Here is a 27192-nt window from a genome sequence, read left to right as displayed (position 1 = left end):
GAATGAGATGATTTTTGTAGAGCTGATTTTGGCAAGGTAAAAAGGGTGTTGTTTTACAAAACCATTGAGAATTTTGAATCAAGGTATATTAGAGACTTTTCATTAAGACCCTAAAGAATCATATCAACTTATGGAAAATGGGCATTTGATGACCCCTTTAAGAGCAGAAAACCTGTAGCCTCTTGCAGCACCTCTTTTATTTCTGATTGTGGCTGTGTGTGTTTTGGGTTGTGTATGACCTTTTTTTTCTTGAATGAAAATGAGGATGTGAGGGATAAACCTAGTCTTTACAATGGTATACACTGTGTATAAAGCCCTACCTATACTTTCCATAAGTCACAGCAAACTCACACTTTTTTATTTTTGAATGCATTTATAGTTACATTAATTACAATAAATTACATTATATAACGAATAATTGATGATAGGCCATTTAATTATTAGAAAATCATGCACACCCAAGATGGTTTTGGACCCATAAAAACTGTTGCTGCAAAGATGTTAGAAAAATTATTTTTCTTTCAAGCTAGAAACTGCCACCATGTTTAAATAATAATAATTTCAATACAGAAAATACTAATTAACTAATGTAAGTAAAACATTCTCGAGCTTAAGGCAAGTAAACACACTTTTTTTTTTTATGTAGGTCTATATAAAGGCTATTACAGAAATAGACTACAGACATTTCATGAAGTAATAAATGTTAAAATAAAACACTGCCAAATCTTTACTGTATACATTAAAGATAATTCTTATTACAGTTAATAAGTGATTCAGTCAAGAACAGTGAGTGATTTTCTGTTTTTCTTTTGTTGTTTGATTATTGTTTGACGTGGTCGGCTGCTGCAGGTTTACGCTGCTGTCGCTTTAAGATCTGACGCACATTTCAAATATTTTGAGGCATCGGTATTTTTCACAGCTGTTCAGGTTTACTTAAGACAAAAGTCCGTGACAAGTCCGAGTCGCCCAAAAACTGTACTCGAGACCGAGTAAAAATATATTAAGTAAAATCAAACTATTGCCAAGTAAGCTTAGAGTAAGTAAAAATTACTTCAACTTTTACTGGTCAAGCTAAAGTTACTTATTTTCTTTGTTAAATTTACTTAACTTAGTTAAGTAGATTTTACTTAATATACGTGAAATTATACATAATTATGTAATATTTACTTATTTTCTTTATGAATGTTACATTTAATAGTAAGTGGATTATACAGAGCAGTAAAATGTACTTAAAATGTGCAAATTGTTGAGTTTTTTTAGTAGTAAATCCTACAAGTTATTCTTTTAAGTGTAGACACAAAAGCAGCAAAAAAAAAAATATATATATATATATATTTGTACTGTATTGGCGCAATAACTTGCTTGAACTGAAACAAAAACTGTCTGTAGTATTCGTTAAAAAAGCAAGATAAGATTAACTTGTGTTGTCTCACCTGGCAATGTGCCATTTCCCGAACAATCTTATAGGAGGAATAATGAACCAGAAAAAATTGAAATTTACCTCAACGATTTGTTTGTAGAAATGCTTCAAAAATGGCAAATCAAGCGGGATAAGAAAGAGGAAAGGAGGAAACGTCAGAGGGAAGGACGAGAGAAACCCAGAGGATGATTGTTAAACTAAGGGAATTGATTCGATTGATCAAAAAACAAGGAGACATAAACAAGAGAATAATAAGAGTGACTGCTTGTATTTTACTTTTCTTGGTTATGCAAGATGTGTTACATTTAATTTGCAGAAGTATGCTGTTGCTGCACAGGAAAAAAGATGTTTTGCTTAAGATAATAAAGGCATTCTGAAAGGTGTCTACAATGAAAATGGGTCTGTCTGATTGCACTTGAAGATAATGTGTATATACAGTTTGAATTTGTGATACTCAGGTTGAACTTGTGACTCCTGCAACATCTGAGTGAGTGTAAAACCACACTTATAATATATTTAGGAGTTGTCATGGCAATAGGCCGGGGGCCCCCACACATGAAAAAGAGTAATATGATGTGTATGTGTATGTACCAAAATGTGTGACTTATATGGACATGCAAGGAGGAGACTTGTTTGTGACTCTGCTTGTGGCAGACTATAAAATGCCAGTGCTTGATCTTCTTCCTTGCCACGCCTCGGGTGAAGACTTTCTCGCTGTTATTTTGAATTTATTGCTTATGAGTCATTGTTATATTAAACCGAAACCATTTCAAATGGTGATTCGCTTTAACCTCTCTTAAAACATGACTCAGAGTGATTTATTTATTATAACCTATTATCTGAACCTGAAAGAATTCCTTCCAAGCCCCAAGTGACCAGACCAGGCTGATCCAGTCAGGACAACTTCAGAGAATATTGAACGGTAGACTACACACACAACCCATGAGGTGAGATCTGTTTCAATAGCAGTGGAGCTGGCTTACTATGATGGTGAGAACATTGTTGAGGTAGTTTAGTACCGGGGTAGAATATTTGCTGGAAACATAACACTTGTCAAAATAAAGATGAGCAATGTGCATCAAAAAAAATAAAACTTGGACAGGACCATACACACCCATGTTAGGCATGAATCAGATCTGCGTCTGCAGTATTAACAACACTGAGAATGAAAAAAAAATAAAATAAACGGAAAATGAAAAGGACATGAACTGATTTGTGGGATTTTTAATGCAAAATCCAAGTTTTCACACAAACGTCAAAAATCTTTTGTGTCATATTATGGTAGACTATTATCTAAATAAAAATATCCCATGGCATCATAATGGATTTTAAATAACACAACCACAGACAATCATCGTTCATATTTTTTTTTGAGTTGAGTACATTGAAAGAAAGACATGTTTGCTGCTAAACTTTTGAGAGAATGACAGTCTCATGATGTAATATCTGTTCTCTCTCTCTCACACTTCACTCTTGGATTTAAAACAAAATATTAAGCATGGCTATTATCATTAATAAAAAGCACCATCAACTACTATTATGTAGCTGCTTTCACAACTTTAAAACACATACACATCTCTCCCTACACCTCTCATCTACTCTTAAAATACACTAATATGACCTAAATGACCAGCACACACACAGTTTGAGGTTGAATATCGTCTCTTTGTCTCTGTCTTTGTTTCACTCGCTTCGATCCTTCGGTTCCCTGTATTTCCACTGGATGTAGTCAAAGATGTCCTTCTCACTGTCCACCAGCAGAGGCTCTCCAGCCACACCTGAATCAAAGAGAGTCAAGAGACACATCAGCTACAAAGTAAACCAGCACCAGGTAAGCTAGACTTACACAGATGGACAGAAATTCACAAATGTTCAATGCTTCTTCTATGCAGTAATGTATAAATGTGTCTCACCAGTGACGCCCAGTGGACGGATAGTGTATTCATTGAGAGTGAAGCCCTTCTCTAGTGCGTGAGTCCTCATGTTTTTGTTGAATATGTCACTGCCAGTGAAGTACAGCACACCGCAGTAATACTGATCCTTTGGAATAAGCCTGCAGATCCAGAGAGAGAAACAATATGCTGGAAAGGAGCACAATATGATAAAACAGGATGTTTTCTACTACATATGGAGGAAATTATTTTGGATTTTAGTTTTGTAATATGCGATATTAGATTTTAAAATGGTAATTTGTACATTTTACATCTTGGTCCATTTTAAAATTCAGTCTAATTGAAATTGTTGATCTATTTAGTACTGATGTTTCACTGAAACAGCAAAATAATATTTTATTTTACTCTCAGAAGTAACTTAAACTGCATGCAATATTAAATATTATTATTATTACTGTTTGCTAAAAGCACTAAAAATGTGTTATTTGAAATAACCATGTTATATAAAATAAAATATTAAAACTTATTTTATTTCAGCTAGTTGCCAACATTTCTCATTTTTTCTCAATTAAAGTATCAAAATAAACTAATTGATGACACCTATATAAACATATATGAAAAAAATCATTAATAAAAAAGATATATATGTATTAAAAATTAAAATAAATATGAGTTACACTGCTGCTTAAAAGTTTGGGAATGTTTTTTAAAGAAGTCTCTTATGCTCATCAAGGTGGCATGTATTTGATCAAAAATACAGAAAATACCATGTGAAGTACAGAAAATACAGTATTACATTGCAAAATGTTATTACAATATAAAATAATGTTTTTTGTTTTAATATACTTCAAAATATAATTTGTTCCTGTGATGCAAAGCTGAATTTTCATCAGCTGTTCAGTCTTAAGTGTCACATGATCCTTCAGAAATCATTCTAATATTTTTCGTGTGATACTTTTTTCAGGATTCTTTGATCAATAAATGGTTAAAAAGAACAGCGTTTATTTAAAATAGAAAGGTTTTCTAACAATGTACACTAATGTTCAAAAGTCTGGGATCAGTAAATTTTTATTCTTTCTTTTTTTTAAAGAAATTAATACTTTTATTCACTAAGGATGTGTTAAATTTATAAAAAGTTCAATTCAAAGTATTCATAAAACCTATATCAACAACACTAAAATATCACTACAAAAGACATTATGTAAATAATCAGTATGAACCTGATGTCAATACGGCGGTGAAAATGCTCTTCCTCATCATCCTCTTCTTTATTCAGCTGACACACACCCTGAGGAAAAACATATGCCTTATTTATTATTGATTTATTATCATTAATTAAGATGCAGACTGAAACAGACAGAGACCCACCATAAACTTAGTGTCTCCTTTAGAAAGCGTGTCAGTTATGAAGCCGATGGACTCCAGATGATCCACAACAGCATGAAGGAGTTTCGGCTGCAGGACAGAAATCACAGGAGTTGTGAGAGGAAAAAACTGCACCTATTAAATCAACATCGAATCCTTAAAACTGAACGTTTACCTGTTTCTCAGACTGAGAGGTGAAGTCTGGATGGGTCAGCAGTATATCAATATCACCACTCGACTCGGCTCCTGAACATTAACAAATGTAATCATGACACATTGAGATGATAAAAGTGATAACCGACATCAAATATCTGGATCAGAACGATCAATAACCTCGTCTGTAGCTGCCGCAGATGGTGCCAATATACTCGGGATCCACCAGATCCAGTTCCTTCAGTATCAGAGCCTGAAAACATCAGTTAAACACAGTGAGACTTTAGAAATCTGTAGAAATAAATCATGAAGATCACTGAAAGAAACTCCAACCTCCATTTTCTGCATTTCTGCACGAGGGATTCTCTTCTCAAACTCTTCAAAGTACCTATAATAGATGAGGACAGGAGCATAAAAATTAAAATCACCATTAATAAAGAACGAAATACATATAGTTCAGAAATCAAACATTTGTCCTCTAGATCAGGGGTTTTCAAACAAGGGTCCAGAGAGTCAGTCATTTTAAAAATAAATTTAAAATTCATTGTAATCTAATTATTTATTTTGATTTTATTTATTTATTCATATGTTTTTGACTGTATTTTTAGTTTTATGTGTTATTTTAGCATCAAATTAATTATTCTGCATTTTTTTTTAAAAAAATACTTTTAGATGTATTTTAATCATAATAACAAAATAGTTCAAATAAATAAATTATATAAACAAAACCCCTGATCTAGATTAGCACTAACATAAAGCCAAATTAATATTATCATTGCTCTGACATAATTCACTAGTTTATCTAATCAAATCAAGACTTACTTTAACCCGATTTGCTGATGGTGGTTGAGTTTGTGTTCAATCTTCTTCAGATCTAAAACATTAGATGAGCATTAAAACACATACATGTGATGGCTAATAAATATATGTATATGCAAAACAACCATATACAAACCTTCTAAGTTCCTGACGCCTTCATCATAAAACTTCCTGGCTGCAGCAGGACTAAAAAAGAATTATAATGAGTGTGAATTACATTTTAAACAACACTATTATTATTGTTCACTTGAAATAAAGGGCGTCGTACCCGATTCCAGTTACTCTGGTTAAGAAGTTGATGGAGGAGCTTGTGTCGTCACTGCGAATCTACAGAACCATGAACATGTTAGAATACAGATTTGTTTCTCATATGGGCATGTATATGCTCTCATTTTGTTTATCAAAGATTAAATCATCTATAAAACATGCATTTCTAATGCACTCAAACACCTTTTCCAGCTTGCGCAGTTTTCCTGTCGCCAAAAACTCGTCGATTTTCTCAGCTATCTTTGCACCAACTCCATCCTGAGAGGAAAAAACAGTTCTTTATAGAAAATGTGTACTGGAATAAGTTTAAAAAAAAAATAAATAAATCAAGTATTACTCATATTTCAGGACACTAATACTAGTAGAAACAAAGAATCTGCACCAGTTTCTTTGCTTCTGTCCCACTTTTGATCTTCTGAGGGTATTTGGCGATCACCGATGCTGCTTTTCTGAACAGAAAACACCAGACAGAGTATAAACATGAGTTACACTTCCCATATGTCTAGTTATGACATTATACCTTACATTATTCAACATATTAGATAACGCTTACCTGTAAGCATTGTATTTATGGATGGCTCTGTTGACATTTCTCTCATAATTTGCCAACTCTGAAACCAGAAACACCATTAAAACTAAGAGTTTAGATATGCCTCAGTGTATTAGCTGCAAAATATTACTATAAATAGCTTTTCGCCATTTGTCGAGTAAACAAAACAAAACAATCAAGAGAATCGGATCATAGCCGCTACCAAACAAACATGTGTTAAATATAAACATATTTAAACATAAATAAAAAAAATTAAGTATGAAATAATTTCAAATATTCATTGTTATTTATAAATTTAAAATTAATATAAACACTGCGTGCTTTTATTTTGTAGACGAAGCACTAATCTTGAAACTGTACCCTAATAGCATGTATCAAACGGGGAAAAAAATGGTCATCATTGCTGTTTTATTTCCATTTGGGTGTAAAGATAGGTCTAATATCCCACGAAAGTAAAGTTTCTTGTTTCAAACAGACGTTTTGTCTGCAAAACCGATCTATTTCTATTCATTCGGCATTTAAAGGTCCAGTTAGCTTAGCCGCATGCTAACCTGAGCTGTCATAAGCAAAACTCACCTATGAGAAAATCTGTGATTCCTTCGTTCAAAGTTTCCTGTGGCGCCTTTCTTTTACTCATAGTTGAGAATAATCTAAAATATGTGTGAATAAATATGTTTATTTTTGACTTTTTACCATCCAAGACAACAGCTGAGCAAATGTCCAACACTGCAGGACAAAGCCTTAGCATTAGCACCGTAGCCACGCAATACGGCAGGGGCGGGGCTTAGAGACTACTCCCATTACGCTTACGCCGACCAATCAGAGACGTTCATTTAATATTTATACATAGGGATACGCCCAGTCCATGATAAATACACTATCCTCAAAATGTGCTTTTGGAAGCTCAAATTAAGCACATTTCTGAATGTTACGTAAACAAATGAATTTATCATAAAGAAAGATGCCGCTTTTTTCCAAGCTAAATACCTAACCAAGGTTTTAAATGACAGAACAACAGATCTGAAATAATTTCATACACTTTGTAAAAATCACTGCCACACCAGTTAATCAAATGAAAATAAGCAAAATTGTTTTCACATTTATATACCATTATTAAACAACTGCATTCAGATTTTAGGTGATGCAAATATTTTTGGGCTACTTTATGGAGCTTAATTAACATTATAAAACAAACACTGTATTTATTTTTCTGTTGTACAAAGATATTTGCTATGAACTGAGTTTTTATGATTGGTGCAGTTACTTGTGATTATGCGAAGAGCTGATCAAAGCAGAACAGCTTCTGTACTGTATAAAAAGCACCACTTTTTAGTACTGCAATAATAAAATTAATTTCAATGACACATCAAGACTATGAAATATAAAGATTTGCTAGCAACATACTAAATGTCAGCATTATAATCAATTTAAAGCTCAGCACCTTGCCATTGTAGACATTCAACAACTGTTACTGTACATGGCAGCAGAAATACTTTTCATTACAAAATCTACATGTAAAAATTCCCTAATTTACAGACAATTCTGAACTTTTAAACAAATCCACCAAATACTATGGAAACCCATTCCTGCCACATGAGAAAAAAAGCATACTTTGGTAAATCATAATTATGACATAAAATGTCATAACTATGAGATAAAAAGTCATAATGATGAGATGAAGTCAAAGCTGTCACATATTAAGTCATAAATGTGAGATAAAAGTCAATTTTGAGATAATTATGAGATAAAATCAAAATTATTACACACTAAGTCATAATTATGAGATTAACATTTGATAAAATGTCTATTTTCATGTCATCGTTTTGATGTTTTTCATATAATTTTGACTTTATAATTATGACTTTTTAATCTGATGATTATGGCTGTTTTTTCTCATAATTATCTAACCAAAGCATGAATACACAATATGATTAGCAAAAAACAACAAATTCTGCTACTAATATGTGTCATATTTAGACACATATCTAAGCGCTTAAATGCAGCGAACTCTGGAAATGAAAAGCAACTGCTGCTAACTAATAAATATATAAACACAGAAGAAACAGCCTGATATGAATATGGTGTTTAAGAGTCGACTTTCACATAGACTTTCTCCCGTGAGAATATTTTGATGGCCTCCTCGACCTCTGAGAGACGCTGATCGAGTTGAGTGCGTCGAGAGCGGACGCTCATTGTGTCGGCTTTCACTGGGAGAGATAGGAGCTCACTGACCAGAGACCTGTGAGCTACACAGACACACAGAAATCAATCAATCCTCTCATGAATAATCATAAACTTAAGGTGAAACTGTTAATGAAGCCGTACTTTCTTTGAGGGATTGCAGGGTCTCCTGTCTCTCTCTTTCAGACATCTGCGTGTGTCCAGCAGGAACAGACGGATCAGGAGTGTTTCTCCTTTTCTCCTCCTCCTCTTTCTTCCACTGCAACTTCCTCTGCTCCAGACTAACAAGAGAAGTTCACTGTTTAGTCCAAAATGACGCAGTGATTCAAATTATCACTTGAAGATTTTATCAAGATTATATATAAGATTATATACTATCATTAAAAAAGTTTAGGGTCCATAAGAAAGATAAAAATAATTACTTTTATTTAGTTAGGTTGCATTGAACTGATCAAAAGTGACAGTAAAGTTATAATGTTACAAATTTCTATTTGTTTCTATTTCAAAGAAATGTGTTATTTTGAACTGTCTATTTATCTGTGAATCCTGAAAAATAAAATCTCACTGCCCGCAATCTGTAGTACAAATCAGTAACTCACTATTGTGGTACTTTGCCCTTCACAGCGCTGGGTGGCGGTTTTTCTCTGAGGTTCTGTAAGGACTGAGATCTCCTCAGGTTCGTCTTCCCCGCGGCACGAGCGTTATGACTCACAAAGTCCACCGTGTGTCCTCTCACGTGCATCTACACACACATAAACATGGCACAATGAGAGAGAAGCTACTCTTATGAAAGACACAGAGGACTAATAAAATGTCCATTTTAGTATGCATATCAAGATATCACACACCTCAGAATCTGAGTCTCCTGCTGCTGGTGATGGTCCACTCTCTGAGCGGCGGAGCGGCAGTCGACTGCCAGCGCCACACACAGAATGAGCCTTTAGGAAGTTCTGACATTCGAGCTTCTTAGGAGGGCTTGTCTCCTACACAGTCACAAAGACTGAGGTTTAAAACCCTTGTTTTTAATCCAATGTTGATTGACAGATAAGTAGGCGGCCTGTTATTGTTCTTAAAGGGGTCATCGGATGCAAACTTCACTTTTACATGTTGTTTGAACATTAATGTGTGTTGGCAGAGTATGTACAAATCTACCCTATAATGATAAAAATCCATGCAGTGGTTTTTAATTAATCTGTAAAAATAATATCCCCTTTTTCAAATCGAGCCGTTCTCAGATGCCTGTCGGTGTGTCGTCACAACGACAGAGGCCACTCCCACGATAGCTGATTGACATGAGCGTCTTACCTCAGACCCGCCCTAAATCAGTCCAACCTCCATTGTTTCAAGGCCAGAGCAGGGATGTAAATTAGACAAGAATATCTCCGATTGAGCGATTGAGGTGTTGTGTTGCTGGATGTAATAATGAACATAGTGGTCGTCATTTACTCCCGACATCTGAGCCGCTGAAGATGCAGTGGATTACATTTGTTTGTGAAGGGAATGTGCCTCCCGATCTACATAAATGCATCTAAAGTAAAAAATCGCTCAGAGCAGCTTGTCACTCCACAGAGAGAAGAGAGGGGCGGGGCGAGCAGAGCTCATTTGCATTTAAAGGAACAATCCATCAGAATGGGATGATTTTTGCAGAGCTCATTTTGACAAGGTACACAACCACTGAGAATTTTTAACCAAAGTATATTATAGACTTTTATTAAAACCCTAAAGAATCATATCAACTTGTGGAAAATGGGCATTCGATGACCCCTTTAACTGACAGGTAAGTAGGCGGTTCTTCACTGTTTTTGACTGACAGGTAAGTATGCTGATCTTCGCTATTGTTGATTGACACGTAAGTAGGCGGTCCTTTAATATTCTTAACTGACAGGTAAGTAGGCAGTTCTTCACTATTGTTGATTGACAGGTAAGTAGGCTGCCCTTCACGCTTTATAGATATAGACTCTGCACTTGTTTTATTTATTTGCATTTACTGTCTAACATCAAATTCTAACAAAACTTTAGAAAGAACCTCACTGCTACTGCACTGAACTATTTAGAAATTACCAAGGGAATAATATTAAAATATGAGTTCCAACTTGCTCACCTGTAACTGGGCCATTACCCTGGAGGGAACATCCTGGTATTTTGGAGAGATCCAGAGTGCTTTAACTGGCATAGGTTTGGCATGTTCTCTCTGCGCCTCCAGCTCTCGAAAACGCTTTTGGATTTCACGTAGCTTGCGCACATTTTCTTTACCAAAATCCCGTATGGCAGGTTCTGACAAAGAAGAGCATGGAGAAGATTTTTATATGTTACAAAAGCAAACATTTATATTACAAAAGATTTGTCTTTTAGATAAATGCTGTTCTTTTGAACTTTCTGTTCATCAAAAAATCCTGAAAACTAAAATGTATCACAGTTTCCACAAGAAGCAGAATGAAGCAGGACATCTGTTTTTAACATTTCTAATAATCAGAAATGTTTCTTGAGCAGCAAATCAGCATATTTTAATGATTTCTAAAGAATCATTTGGCACTGAAGACTGGAGTAATGTTACTGAAAATTCAGCTTTGCATCACAGAAATAAATGTGCTCAAATGGAAAACAGCTATTTCAAATAATAATAATATTTCACAATTTTACAGTTTTTACTGTATTTTTAATCAAATAAATGCAGCCATATATTTTGATCATACTAGGTTTGGCTGGACTGGGGTTCAGCGCCACTCCCTCCAGCTTCAGCAGGTCTCCCACAACCCCTCTCTGTCCTCTCTCCAGGATGTGAGCAGCATTGGCACCGATGCGGGGTCGAGGGGTAGAGTGGGCGCTGTAACACCCAGGATCTGGTGCTAAAGGACCCTTCAGAAGAGGAGACGAGCCATTCTGAGCGTTTCCCTCCAGCCGACCACGAGCTTCATCAAAAAACCAAAGAGATGAGATGAAGCATCACACACTTCCAAACGAAGTGAGTCTCACATTTTTCAATCTTACCAGAGAACGGGCGTTTGTAATATTCAGGAAACAGTGTGGGGTCTGGAGGAATGGGACCAGAGATTGCTGAGGGCCCTTCACACATACTGCTGCTGCAGAGGAGTTTAGGACAAGTTTAATTCAGCTAGTATGTCAAAATACAAACTAAACCTAAAATCAAACTCAGTTTGTGCAAATCTTATATATATATAATTTAACATTCTAAAAGTTAATATGTGACCCAGGACCACAAAACCAGTCATAAGGGTCAATTGTTGAGATTTATACATCATCTGAAAGCTGATAAATAAGCTTTCCACTTATGTGTGGTTTGTTAGGATAGGACAATATTTGGCCAACTATTCTGGAATCTGGAACCTGAGGGTGCAAAAAAATCAAAATATTGAAAAAAAATTGCCTTTAAAGTTGTTCAAATAAAGTTCTTAGCAATGCATATTACTAATCAGGAATTACGTTTTGATATATTTACAGAAATGTACTAAATATCTTCATGGAACATGATCTTTACTTAACATCCTAACATCCTAATGATTTTTGGCATTAAAAAAAAATCTATCATTTTGACCCACACAACGTATTTTTGGCTATTGCTACAAATATACCCGTGCTACTTAAGACTTAAGGTTTTGTGTACCAGGGTTACCTATAAATATTGTTTATTTAAAATTATTTCCAATTTACTATTTATATCATATTTATGTTATATATTAATTGTTTTATATTCAGGACAGAATGCTCTTAGTATTTAGAGTTAACATAATTTTATATTTTAATATAATTATCACATTGTATTTATATTATATTGTATTCCTATATTTATATATGAATTATTTTATATTCAGACCAGACTGATTTTAATGTTCATCTAATGATTAACATGTCAACAGGTAATTATTATAATATAAACCCACCTTAATTTATATTAGCGTCTAGCAAGCAGGACTAGTTATATGATGTGCATAATTCATTTTCATGCTTCAGATCACAGATAGTGGTCCTGCATAAACTCTTACCGTTAGTAAACACCTGCTGATTCACATAATACCCGAATCAGAATGAACAGTCGCCATATTATTCTGTTTGAGAACATAAACGGTACCATATATAATGAAAATTAGTTCCTAAAGAAGCTTACCTTTACTTAAATCCCTAATTCTTTGATAATTTAGCAGATACTGCACGGTATTTGCTCTTTTCTTTAGTTACACGCAGACTGATGACGCATTAACAACAAGCGCAAAGCTTCACCATGGCAACGTCTTAAAGACACAGCAGCGGTTTTGCCATCTAAGCTTTTACATTGTGTATATCTATCTATCTATACACAGTAAATACAGAATTATTATAAATAAATGTAACATTTAGTTCAATATGTGCTTATTGTCTCCATCTTTATATATTCAGTATCTAACAAAGTTTATACAATCATTGCAGTCTGTCAGCGCTAATTCATTCAGTTAGAGAGGTCAGTTTGCAAAACTCTGGGTGAACAATAATGTGTTTCTGATAAAGACTTAACCGTTGCGAAATTCTAGATATATATTTACATAATATAGGAGGAAAAATAGGAGACGGCTGCAGATTGCGCATGCGCGGTTTACGCGCCTCCGCCGCGTTCTCCTTCAGTCTGTCCTCTCTCGCTCTGTACAGAAACACCGTCAGGAACATCGACACGCCAAACACGGTAGGCGTTTACCGATTTATCCTCAAAGCATGCTGCACTGAAACATTACTCGACACGCCAGAAATACGCAAGCGGTTAAAGACTCGGTTGCATTTTGCAGAGAAATAATGAGCGCTTATGCTATTTTTGTTCACGTTGGAGCTGTAGTTATTCAGACAGTTCGCGTTTAGGGCCGCAGAGACGTCATGACAGCATAATACTGATGATTATTAAATCACTGGTGCACACATTCACGTTTTAGTCTTAAAATCACGCGTTTTAATCCTCACGACACTGTATTATGCGTCTAATTTGTGTTTTGACACAGGCTACAATATGTCAGTGTTTCATCAAGGACACTGATTCTCTCACTGGTCGTGGAACTTTGATTTTGACGGGTTGAATATGAAACTTTGTATCACTGGAAGTCTCACTGATCTTTTTGTTACAATGTAACAGTGTTTCTGTGATGATCGTTATAATATTCCGCGGAATAACGGACAGTGTTCCGCGGCGCGCCGCCTCTGATTTAACAGTCCGAAATAAACCAGTAAACCCGCGCTGTGAAGCGAATACTCTCATTAATGCTGATAATTGATCTTGAAGGTTTCAAGCTGACCGTTATTCGTTATCTGGGCGTTGTGCGTGCGTGCGTGCGTGCGTCGCGTCGCGTCGCGTCGCGTCAGTCATGCGCGATGCTTGTGCAGCCTTGAGCGAGTTTCTTTCTTTGTGTGGTTTGGTTGGGACGGGACTGAATGACAGCTGTTATCCAACTGATTAAAACCATGATCAGATCCACTAAAACATCATCTGAACTACATGTGTGTCAGTGTGCATGTGGTGTTTGTCATATCAGGCTCATATGGAGCTCATTGTGATGTCTGCCATTGTTCTCTTCTCTCTCATTGTTTTCCTGTACATTATAAACATGTTATTTTGTTGCTTTGTTAGAAGTTGGTCACGTTTTAAGGGACCTATCTTTAAGATCTAAGATCAATAAGGACAAGTCTGTGACAGGCTAGGCTTGCTTTAAAATCACAGTAGCTCACTGAACCATTAGTTAATTAGTTTGGTCTCAAGCAGAACTGAATGTTCAGCCACAACTGAAAATGAAACAGCTTATTAATTTCTTAACATATCTTTCACTTTTTTAAAGAGTCACAGTGTCATTGCATATGGTATAGGCATAATAGTGTTGTATGTATGCATGTGTGTTTGAGTGGTTTATTACAGATTTATAGGGAAGGTGATGATATGTTTACAGATTTTACAGATTTTTCTGCTTCAGAGATTATTAATTCTACTAGTAAATGGCACCATCTGGTGGGTCTCTAAAGCAAAACATCCAGTGACCCTATAAAATAAAGCGCATTCATTAAGAAACAATGTTCATAGATTAAGTTAATATAATTTATTATATTATTCATAGCCTAAATATTCATAATGTTGTTTTTTTATTATTGTATTCTAATGGTTTTAGTTTTTATGGTGCCAAAATATATAAAACAATTCAAAAATCAGTTCTGCACATTGATTGTATGATAATTCTTAAAAATAATTTGTATTTTTATATCAGTCATAACATTGACAGATAGACAGATAGATAGACAAACAGATAATATTAACATATGGGATCGTATGGACCTGCAAAACAAAAGAGTATTACATTTAGTACAACATAATGATTGCATTTTAAAGACAGTAAGCTCTTATTACAAATGTTTTGAGATTGTCTTTGAGATGTGTGTTTTTCCCATGAGCTGCACTCACTCTAATGGCCTTTGTGTCTGAGGATGTTCACTAAAGTGCAGTGATTTGTTCTTGATTTATGAGCATCTGGCACCAGACTGAGACTGTGAGAGCTGTGCTTCAATGGCGATGAATAGCAGGTTGATTTTTAATTGGCTTTTAAAGCTGGTAATATAGTGGCGACCACCACGTGATCTAGAATAAAATGTAGCTTTTTTAGAAGACCGACAGAGTCGTCATCTCATGCGTGCATAATTTTAAACACATCTGATAAAAGTCCAATCCATCTCTGAAGAATTAATCTATATGTGGATTGCATCCCGGTGTCAAAGTGTTTAGTGTCGAGTAAAACATTTCCCATTTCGTATCGCCTCACGTCACATGGAGCCGCGGTGTCAGTTGAATCTATTTTTAGCACGTGTGTCTGGGGATCGGAGGGAGGGGGATGTGCTCGGAAAAGATGCTGCATCAGCACCCGTCACCTGGATCAATGCTTCAGCAGTTGCCATGGCGACCCCCTCCGTCTGATCTCGCACACCTGGTGATGCTCACTAATGCCACAGGCTCCACACCGTCATGTTATGCAGGTAGTCAGTGTGCTGTGCTTGATGGTGTGTGTTTGATTGTGATCTCTGACCCCAGATCATGTCTGAGAAAGGACACAAGCAGAAAGAGGCGCATGTGAAAGGAAGCAGTGAGAGCTGCCATCACTGCAAGCCAAAGACATGCGGTGAGTGACGGACAGAGAGAGGACGGGACCAACAACAACCTCACACAGACAGACAGACAGACAGACAGATAGATAGATAGATAGATAGATAGATAGATAGATAGAACAAGATAGAATGATTGATTGATGGATAGACATAGATAAGACTATAGATAGATAGATAGACAGAGATAACAGCTAGATAGAACTAGATAGAATTATTGATAGATAAATAGATAGATAGAACTAGTTAGAACGATAGACAGATAGATAGATACAACTAGATAGAATGATTGATTGATTGATTGATGGATAGATAGATACATAGAACTATAGATAGATACATAGACAGACAGATAGAGCAATAGACAGATAGATACATAGAATGACAGGTAATTTTCACACGTTACACAAGGACCCCAGAGCTACATCCTCACAGGAATCTGTATTACATAACAAGTTTCATGATGATTTAGACATTTTACAGCTCAAATAAAACAAACAATTAAATATAATTGCTTTAAAAGAAATACAAGCTGTGCATTTTGGCTTTTAAACCCTCTGGCACACAAACACTGCACACTTCAGTCTACATGCATCACTGTAAGTCTAATTTCTGACTGTATTTGACATGATTTTCTATGGTGATGGACAATATACTGTAGAACTTATGTTGAACCCAGAACTTTCCTTTGAAGACCCCTGTGTGTGTGTGTGAGGATAGAAACAGACTGCTGCAGCTGATAGTCTTATGCTGCTTTTGATCCTCCAGTGTAAAGCGTGTGCAATGATGAGCTGTTAACACATGTGATGCTTCGCACTGCAGCGCAGTGATGATTAGAGCAAACGCTGCACAGCACCTGTACTAGCATGCTGCCTTTGGCACTCTCAGCTGTTTTTCCAGCCTTCTGTAGGACACTGGACTGTCAGGAGGCGTGTGCTGCTGGTATTTGAAGACTGTTGTAAACATGTTGCGCAACTTTACATGCACAATGTCACACGACCAAAGAGCTTCAAGTAACTCAGTGTCTCTAAAGTGTCTCCTTGTCTCTTTTTTTGTCCAGCAAACATGTCCGTCCCTCCTGCGTACGCGGACCTTGGCAAATCTGCCAAAGATATCTTCAGCAAAGGATATGGTGAGTGACATTACAGAGCCACATTACTGCCAAAAGTGTCACTATTCAGTGTTATTTCAGTCAGATTTCTGGATTCCATAGATTTCTTTAACATGATAGTAACACAGAGGAATCAATACTGACCTTCTGACAGATGGACAGTTCAAGGTTAAGTGACAGGAAAAAGTTCTAGAAGAAATAGGCCATTGCTTTCCTTCCCAAAGCCTCATGGGAACAAGTTCTAGAAGAAATAGGCCATTGCTTTCCTTCCCAAAGCCTCATGGGAGTATAATGCAAAGGACATTGAGCATGGACATACAAACACATTCAGTTGGTCTGGGAGTGTTTATAAGAGTCTTGATCTTGCAGTTTGTAGCACTAGTGGAAATACTGATGTGTAGCATTTGAGGATGTAGATTTGACTATACATGTTGCTTTGCATTTTTTAAAATCAGTCATTGTATGATAGATCCCATCCAGGTGTAATGGTTCTTTAGGCTTATTGTATAAAATAAAATAAAATAACATAAAATAACATAAAATAATATAAAATAAAATAAAAACTGAAATAACTCAAAATTATTCTTCTCATTATTACTTATTTTAATTTGAGCTAGTTCTCAAGGCAACATTTGGGTAATCAATTTATCTTAACCTGATGAAAAACTAAAATATCTAAAACTGAAATAAAAAACTATATAGACATAAAAACCTAATAAAAATGACAAAACACACAATAAAATAGCTAAAATTAAAATAAAAAATGGAAAATAGAAAAAAATAGAAAATATATAATAACTATAAAACTATAGTAGTATCTCAGTGATATTAAAATAACACTGCTGCACACAACTGTATATTATATCCATATTATATAATATATTATGAAATATGTCATTATATAAATATATTAACTATATATATATATATATATATATATATATATATATATATACACACTACCGTTCAAAAGTTTGGGGTCAATAAGACTTGTAATAGTCTTTAAAGAAGTCTCTTATGCTCATCAAGGCTGCATTTATTTGATTAAAAATATAGAAAAAAACAGTAATATTGCAACATGTTTTTACAATATAAAATAATGTTTTTTGTTTTAACATACTTTAAAATAGAATTTATTCCTGTGATGAAAAGCTGAATTTTTATCAGCTGTTACTCCAGTCTTAAGTGTCACATGATCCTTCAGAAATCATTCTAATATGCAGATTTATTATTAGAATGATCAATGTTGGATAATATCAACAGTTGTGCTGCCAAATATTTTTTGGAACCTGTGAATTTTTTTTTTTTTTTTTCAGGATTCTTTCATGAATAACAAGTTTAAAAAGTACAGTGTTTATTCAAAATATAAATATTTTATAACAATGTAAATTATTTATTATTAACTTTTAATAAACTTTTAATTATTAACTTAATACATCTCTGGTGAATAAAAGTATTAATTTCTTAAAAAAAAAAAAAAAAGAAAAGAAACAATAAAAATGTACTGACCCCAAACTTTTGAACGGGAGTATATATATTTATTTATTTTTTATTTTTTTTGCTGCAAGTCTAGGCAGAAAAGACAAATTTGATTTTAAGATTTGAAATGATTCAGATCAGTAACATGAATATTGAACTTATTAATTCAACATTTTTCTACCTCTTTTCCCAGGCTTTGGAGCTGTTAAACTGGACCTGAAGACAAAGTCTCAGAGTGGAGTTGTGAGTTGCTCATTTTCTCTGTTTCTTAACCAAGTGCCAACAAGTACCATGGTACTAATCAGCCAGTACCGTGGCATATGTCAAAGTGTCATGGCATTACCATCTGATATCTGCACTGTGTACTTGTATTTAAGGGCTATTTTCCTTGTCACTCGTGCTCTTTTTTTGAATGTAGTTCATATTTACTTGTGAACATCATGTTCAGATGTTCATTATGTAGATTCATTGAGTTGAATGAGTGTGTGTGTTTGTGGCTGATTCATGTTTTCCACTGCTGCTGTCATCTGTATCTGGGTCAGAAAGGCCCCGTTCCAGACAGTGTTATTTTAGAAATTTTTAATCATTTTTTATTTTTTGATAAAAATTTGTTATTTTTGTCGCATTTTTTGCAAGTTTTGATTCATTTTTATTTCAGTTGTATTTATTTATTTTATTGCTTAAAGTTAAAATTAGATTTTTTAAATGAGATTTTTTTAAATTTCAGATAACCTTACTTTTATTTCAAGTATAGAATTTATGGATTTTTATAGAATTTATGGAATTTATAGATTTAGTTGTAGTTAATGATAATACCCTGGTTGGGAATGATTTTGTCATTCCACATGAATCTGAATGTTTGCATCAGTGTATCTCTTTCCTAACCTGTTCCTTTCTGTCTTTCTTGCTTTCTTAATTGGACATCGATGTCAGATGGTAAGACTGGGATGTTTTATATGAGGATGTGAATTTGTTAAGTCTCTTTTGGCGGCGTAACCTCTCTAGCTAAATTTGTTTTTGCACTAACGTTCAGGATGTTTCATGTCCGTCGTCGTTGCGTGAAAATGATGTTCCCATAATTCAAGTTTAAAACCAAATACACTGTGGCCTCAGTCAATGTAGCTGACTGGCAAACAATTAAATTTGTGTTCTGTATTTATATGATTAAGGTAATTGTGAAATGCAAAATTTTTAGTACTTTTCCTATTACAAATGTGCATCAATAAAGTCTGGCACGAATTATATTATTTTTAATTAATAGAAAATAACATACATTTTAAACAAAAATAATAAAATATATTATCACAAGTTAAAAATAAGACAAAAATCTTTAAATAAAAGAATAAAATATAGTTATGCATAAAAAATAAATGAGTAACTTTTTCTTTAATAAAGGTAAGATTTTTGGATTTTTTTTTTTTTTTTTTACATAAAACAATTAATAAAAATGCTAAAATAAATTAATAAAAACAAAACAATAAGAATATTAGTAAAACTAAAATAAGTGTCTTCATTAAAAAAATTAACTTTTTATTTAATAAAAGTAATATTTTGTTGATGTTGGATTGTGTATTTTGAAATGTGCCAACTGTAAATTGTCACCATGTTTGCTGTATTTAACATTAAATTAAGCTTAAATTAAGCTAATGAATGATATTATTTTTGATTTTTTGAATAGAAATATCTTAATAAAAAATGTTAAATAATTATGAATTGTCACCCTGTTTTAAACTTAATATACATTTTAAACTAAAAATAATAAATATATTACGACAAGTTAAAAATAAAACAAAAAACTTTAAATAAAAGAATAAATTATCCAACTAAATTGACAAGCATATTCTGATATATTGAATATTAAATTCAGAAAAAGTAATAATTTAATTAAAAATAATAATAATATAAAGCTTCTTTATATGATGAAGTTTAACTGAATCTGAATGAATTAAATTATGTAGTTTTGAATCTTGGATTTGAATAACAGATGGTGCAACCAAATAAAATACTGAGCTAGTTACAAGCTAACTTGGTACTAACTAGGTTCCTAGTATGAATTGACATGACTTTTGACAAGCAGCTGGTGCAACCCAACCCTCCTCATCCTTTTTCCTTTTTTTCCTGTTAATCTGTGAAACCCTCCTCTTCCTCCCTCTCTGTTGTTTTTCTTCTCTTTCCCTGCATCCTGTCACTTCCCGTGTTTCTCTCTGGTTTCTCAGGAGTTCTCCACCGGTGGTTCCAGTAACACAGACACCGGAAAGGCGGCTGGAAACCTGGAGACCAAGTATAAAGTGAATGATCTGGGCTTGACTTTGAACCAGAAGTGGAACACAGATAATGTTCTGACAACGGAAGTGACTCTGGAAGATCAGGTGAGTCCAGGCCGCCATTTCTAAAACATGCATGAAGCTTTTAAATGGTTATTTGATGCACTATTTTGTCTTGTTTCTATGAAGCTGGCCAAAGGTCTGAAGGTGGGATTGGACACTTCATTTGTGCCCAACACTGGGTACGTCAACACTTTGATTGGACGAAAGATGAAGTTTTGTCATTAAGAAGTCACTTTAATTAAAAAAAGTAACTTGCTGGATTTTGCATTTTGAAATATTTGCTTTGATGTATTGAATATCAAATTAAGATAATGAATATGGATGATATTATTTTTAATTAGAAAAAAAATACTTTATTTTTTTAAAATAAAAAAGATAAAAATATTAATTAAAATAAAACAACAATATTAGTAAAACTAAAAATAATAAAATGTCTTAATTTAAAAAAGTAACTTTCATAGAACAACAATATTGGTAAAACAAAAAAAAATAAAATAAATGTCTTAAAAGCTACTTTAACAACAGTAATATTTTGTTGCTAGTAAGATTTAGCACATTGTTAGCATGTTTTAACTTGTTAACATGTTTTAGCATTTTGATAGCATGATGCTAACATGTTTTTGTTTGAACATGTTTTAACATTTTTTAGCATGATTTAGCATGTTGCTAACATGTTTTTAACATGTTTTCAAAAACATGCTTTTTGTTTTTAACATAATGCTAGCAAGTTTGAACATGTTTTAACATTTTTAGCATGTGGTTAGCATGATTTAACGTGTTCTAACATGATTTAGCACATTGTTAGCATATTTTTGTTAACATGGTTTAGCATGTTGCTAACATGTTTTTAACATGTTTTCAAAAACATGCTTTTTGTTTTTAGCATAATGCTAGCAAGTTTGAACCTGTTTTTAACATTTTTAGCATGCGGTTAGCATGATTTAGCATGTTCTAACATGATTTTGCACATTGTTACCATATTTCAAGTTGTTAATAAGATTTAGCATATTGCTAACATGTTTTTAACATGTTTTCAAAAACATGCTTTTTGTTTTATGCGTAATGCTAGCATGTTTGAACATGTTTGAACATTTTTAGCATGAAGTTAGCATGATTTAGCATGTTCTAACATGATTTAGCACGTTGTAAGCATATTTTTGTTAACATGGTTTAGCATGTTGCTAACATGTTTTTAACATGTTTTCAAAAACATGCTTTTTGTTTTTAGCATAATGCTAGCATGTTTTGAACACGTTTTAACATTTTTAGTGTGTGGTTAAACATGATTTAGCACATTGTTAGCATATTTTAAGTTGTTAACATGATTTTGCATGTTCCTAACATGTTTTCAAAAACATGCTTTTTGTTTTTAGCATAATGCTAGCAAGTTTTAGCATGCGGTTAGCATGATTTAGCATGTTCTAACATGATTTAGTACATTGCCAGTATGTTTTAACTTGATAACATATTTTGATAGCATGATTTAACATGTTGTTAAAATGTTTCAGTGTGTTAAATATTTTTTTGGCATATTTGTCTGAACATGTTTCTAACATGCTGTTAGCATGATTTAGCATGTTTCTAACATGTTTCAACATGTTTTAATGTAAAAAAAAAGTCACTTTAATAAAACTTTTTTGGATTTTGCATTTGTGAATTGTCACCATGTGTTTTGATGTATTGAATCTCAAATTAAGATCATGAATATGGATGATATTATTTTTGTTATTAAATATGTTTTTTTAAATAAAAATGATAAAATATATTAATAAAAATAAAATATTAGTAAAACAAAAAAATCAAATAAATGTCTTCATTTAAAATTCCTTAATAAAAGTAATATTTTGTTGATGTTGGATTGTGTATTTTGAAATGTGACAACTGTAATTTGTCACCATGTTTTGTTCTATTTAATATTAAATTATAATAATGAATATGTATGATATTATTTTTTAACTATTAAAATATATTTATATTTTTTAAAAATAGTATAATAGTTGCAATGACAATAAAAAATTACAAATAAAACAATAATAATCTTAATAAAAATATATAAATAACATTTTCTTTAATAAAGGTGGTATTCTGTTAATCTTAATCGGTTATCTATTTTAAAATGTGACAATTGTGAATTGTCACCCTATTTGTTGTATTGAATATTACATTCAAATAATGATATTGATTGATATTATTTTTAATTAATGAAAAAAAAAATTACAATAAGAATAAATAATAAAATATATTATTAAAAAAAATAATAATAATATTAAAATAAAATAAAAAGGGTTTTATTTTATTATTTTATCACTATTATTATGTATATATTATTGTTGTTATTATTTATAATAATAATAATAATCATTATTATTCAGCTTATTCAGTAACTACACTATCATTCTCTCTCTGCTGTCTTCAGGAAGAAGAGCGGTAAGCTGAAGACGGGCTATAAGCGCGATTACATGAATGTGGGCTGTGATATAGATTTCGACCTGGCCGGACCAACGATTCACGCCGCAGCCGTTCTGGGTTACGAAGGCTGGCTGGCCGGGTATCAGATGGCCTTTGACACGGCCAAGTCCAAACTGGCCCAGAACAACTTCGCTTTGGGCTACAAGGCAGGAGACTTCCAGCTACACACCAATGTGTGAGGAAACACTTCTGCAACACTTCACATTACAAATACCACTAATATATCATCATTTACCTTTCTTAATGGTCTTAGTTGAGTTAACGATAATAATCCTGGCTTACAGTGCAAATGAGATGTGAGTAACAAATAATATTTCATCTTTTTGAGGTGAATCATGTTGTGTGTTGCAGTAATGATGGCACAGAGTTCGGCGGCTCCATCTATCAGAAGGTGAATGATCAGTTGGAGACGGCGGTGAATCTGGCCTGGACCGCAGGCAGTAACAACACACGCTTTGGCATTGCTGCCAAATACCAGCTAGATAAAGACTCCTCTATCTCTGTGAGTACAAAGCGCATATCCTCTAACAACTGACAAATATCACTGACTGTGGATCATAATCCTGTGTCTCTCTTCAGGCTAAAGTGAACAACGCTAGTCTGGTTGGAGTAGGATACACACAGAGCCTCCGGCCAGGTCAACAAACACCTTCATGTTATTAATAATCAGACATTCATTCATATTTTAACTACATGAGTAAAGTTTGTAAACAAACTGTGATGAAAATGCTTCAGAAAGATTTAACTCGAAGCCAATAAAATGTTATTAAAATGTTCTTGCACAGCATGTTGCTAGCATGATTTAGCACATTGTTAAATGTTAGCATTTTAAAACATTTTACAACAACAACTTAGCATGTTGTTGACATGTTTTAGCATTTTGATAACATTGGTAACTTGCTAAATCATGTGTTTCAACATGCTATTAGTGTGATTTAGCATGTTTGCAATGTTTCAACTTCTTTTAACATGTTTTTCATGTTACAAGCATGATTTAGCATGTTGCTATCATGATGTAACACATTGGTATGTTTTAGCATGTTTCTTGCATGATTTAACATGTTACTAGCATGTTTTAACTTGTTAACATGTTTTAACATTTTTGACAGCATGAATTTGCATGTTACTACTGTGTTTTAACATAGCACATTGCTAGCCTGTTTCAACATGTTTTAACATTTTTAACATGCTAATAGCAATATTTAGCATGTTTCTAACGTTTCAACTTGTTTTAACTTTTTAAATGTTGGAAGCATGATTTAACACATTGCTAACGTGTTTTAACACTTTGCTGACAAGTTTTAACTTGTTAACATTTTTTAGCATTTTGATAGCATGATTTAGCATGTTGCTGACATGTTTCAACTTTTCAAAAACATGCTTTTTTAGAACGCTACTACCATGTTTGAACGTCTTTGAACATTTTTAGCATGCTATTAGCATGATTTATTATGTTTCTAACATGTTTCAACTTGTTTTAACATGTTTGAACATTTTTAGCATGCTGTTAGCATGATTTGACATGTTTCTAACATGTTTCAGCTTGTTTTAATGTGTTTTATGTTTAATATATTTTATGTTGGAAGCATGATTTAACATGATTTAGCACACTGCTAGCATGTTTTAACTCGTTAACATGTTTTGGCATTTTGATAGCATGATTTAGCATGTTGTTAACGTTTCAATATGTTTTCAAAACATATGCTTATGTTTTTAGCATATTGCTAGCTTTTGAGCTTGTTTTAACATGCTGTTAGCATGATTTTGCATGTTTCTAACATGTTTCAACATGTTTTAACGTTTTTATCATGTCGCAAAAATTATTTACCACATTACTAGCTATATTTTAACGTTTTCAAAGCATTCATTTTGTTTTAAGATGTTTTATCATATTGCAAGCATTGTTTTACACACTGTTACCTTGATTTAACACATTGCTAACATGATTTAACATGTTGCTAGCATGTTAACTTGTTAACATGTTTTAGAATGTTTTGTACATGCTGCTTACGTGTTTCAAAAATGTTTTTAATACTTTTAACATGTTGCTAGCATGTCTGAACATGTTTTAAAAAGCTGTTTAGCACGTTTCTAACATGTTTAAAAATGTTGCAAAAAATTATTTAACACATTGCTGGTTATGTCTTAACATGTTTTAGCATGTTGCTAGCATGTTTAACATGTTGTTAGCGTGTTTTAAAACGTTAGCTTGTTGCTACTGTGGTTTAGCACATTGTTAACATAATTAAGCACATTGTAAGCATGATTTATTGTGTTTTTTTAACATGTTTTATAATTTAACATTGTTAACATGTTTTAACATGTTATCATGATTTAGCATTGCTAGTTTGATTTAACACTTTGCTACTATGGCTTAGCACATTGCTAACATGTTTTAGCACGTTGTAAGCCTCATTTATCATGTTTCTAACATGTTTCAACATGTTTTAACATGTTTTACAGTTTAACACATTGTTAACATATTTTAATATGTTGTTACCATGATTTAGCACATTGCTAACAGGTTGTAGCACGTTGTAAGCCTTATGTATTGTGTTTCTAACATGTTTCAACATGTTTTTAACATGTTTTACAATTTAACACATTGTTAACATATTTTAACATGTTGTTACCATGATTTAGCACATTGCTAACATGTTTTAGCATGTTGCTTATATGATTTAGCATGTTGCTAACATGATTTAATACATTGTTAGCACATTGCTTGACCCCCAAATGAAAGCTTATAGGATTTTTCATAGTTTTGATTGTCTGGTTTACAAAAACATAGGTCTGATCAGTTAGAAAAGATATAGTGTACCAAGTCAGAACGTCTGAAAGTCAAGCCAAGTTTGGTTGTAGCTTTAGTCTGAGAAGAAGAAGCATAAATAGGATTTCAGTATGTTTTGTCAAGCCAACATAATAAGTGCCAATGACCGTCCTGTATCTTCTGCAGGTGTGAAACTCACTCTGTCTGCTCTGATCGACGCTAAGAACTTCAACGCCGGAGGACATAAGGTGGGCATGGGCTTCGAGCTGGAGGTGTAATGACGCACAGACGGAAGCATAGAAGCACTGATGGAAAGTAAAAAAACACAGGGAGCTGACAGCACGACTTCAGCACCTGCTAAAACACACGTCGCCCTTTCCCCCATAATTCCTCCTTAACTAATCTGGCCTTAAACCCCTGTAGAACCAATAAGACACAGGATCACCAGTCACATGATTCCTGGCCACACCAATCCTCCACCAGCTCACTATGTGACAACGTCACAACAGCTTCCTCTCAGTCACTATAGCAACATATCATAGCGCTTTTAATGTTATACACGTGGCACCATATAATTTTTTAGAGTTTTTGGTTTCTAAAGAGTCGCACAGGATCTGATGTGTATGTTGTGCTTGTAGTTCATGGGTTTAATGTTTAATCAGAAACGCCTCTCTGAATGTCAAGCCCCTCACGTTTGCCCACGTTCTGTATAACGTTCATTGCCAAACGTGTAATATTTTATCACTGGTTTGTTGTGTGTTTGTGGGCTGGAGTTATTAGATGATGGTCCATGAGTTTTTTGGTTTTATTCCCTTAAAAAAAAACTGATTTATGTTAAAAGCGGAGGACTTGAAGGAGAAACTGATGTTGTGGAACTCAATAAAGAGGAATGCTGACTGAACAAAACCTATTTCCATTTGCTTTTTATCCTTTTTAGAAAGCAAACACAATTTATATTAATTTGAAATTACACTAGAAAACAAACACACACACACACACACTTAGAACTTTTTTTGTAGAAAATAAAAATATACAGACATATTTAAAAATAATAACAAAAAATTACAAACACACACAAATTACCAAAACGAAAACAAAAAATAAAAACTAATTCAAAATATGAATGAAAACTTAGTATCTCAGTGATACTAAAAAAATGCTGTGTATTTAATTGCTATTTTTTCATATAAAAAACTTTGGATCTATATCAAAAGTGCAAATTAAAAGAAAAAAAAAAACTTTTTCAAAATATTTACATGTAATGAAATTACACTCA

At 33.4% G+C, this 27192-nt stretch overlaps 3 protein-coding genes across 3 annotated transcripts; 1 reads left to right on the top strand and 2 right to left on the bottom strand.

Moving 5' to 3' along the window:
* Window positions 1-2629: 2629 nt before the first annotated feature.
* polb (polymerase (DNA directed), beta) lies at window positions 2630-7355 on the bottom strand. The gene is made up of 14 exons (XM_051118086.1): window positions 7043-7355; window positions 6470-6527; window positions 6299-6365; window positions 6100-6174; window positions 5918-5976; window positions 5786-5835; window positions 5653-5704; window positions 5164-5218; window positions 5011-5083; window positions 4853-4923; window positions 4681-4767; window positions 4533-4600; window positions 3334-3473; window positions 2630-3198 (listed from the first exon to the last, which is right to left on the bottom strand). Exons 1-14 carry the CDS (start codon window positions 7212-7214, stop codon window positions 3104-3106), a joined length of 1122 nt encoding a protein of 373 aa, XP_050974043.1. The 5' UTR covers window positions 7215-7355; the 3' UTR covers window positions 2630-3103.
* Window positions 7356-8120: 765 nt separating this feature from the next.
* Window positions 8121-12865, bottom strand: enkd1 (enkurin domain containing 1). The gene is made up of 8 exons (XM_051118087.1): window positions 12771-12865; window positions 11636-11727; window positions 11341-11556; window positions 10749-10921; window positions 9496-9630; window positions 9247-9389; window positions 8792-8928; window positions 8121-8712 (listed from the first exon to the last, which is right to left on the bottom strand). Exons 2-8 carry the CDS (start codon window positions 11718-11720, stop codon window positions 8552-8554), a joined length of 1050 nt encoding a protein of 349 aa, XP_050974044.1. The 5' UTR covers window positions 11721-11727; window positions 12771-12865; the 3' UTR covers window positions 8121-8551.
* A 313-nt stretch (window positions 12866-13178) lies between these two features.
* On the top strand, window positions 13179-26822 carry vdac3 (voltage-dependent anion channel 3). Its single transcript, XM_051117309.1, has 10 exons — window positions 13179-13319; window positions 15690-15777; window positions 16821-16892; window positions 18544-18593; window positions 20567-20719; window positions 20804-20856; window positions 23094-23321; window positions 23498-23648; window positions 23726-23783; window positions 26103-26822. Exons 1-10 carry the CDS (start codon window positions 13224-13226, stop codon window positions 26192-26194), a joined length of 1041 nt encoding a protein of 346 aa, XP_050973266.1. The 5' UTR covers window positions 13179-13223; the 3' UTR covers window positions 26195-26822.
* Window positions 26823-27192: the final 370 nt, after the last annotated feature.

The sequence above is a fragment of the Labeo rohita genome, chromosome 8, assembly GCF_022985175.1.
Source record: "Labeo rohita strain BAU-BD-2019 chromosome 8, IGBB_LRoh.1.0, whole genome shotgun sequence".
Classification (NCBI taxonomy): domain Eukaryota; kingdom Metazoa; phylum Chordata; class Actinopteri; order Cypriniformes; family Cyprinidae; genus Labeo; species Labeo rohita.
The sequence above is the reverse complement of the archived record's forward strand: the minus strand, read 5'-3'. Positions and strand labels throughout refer to the sequence as shown.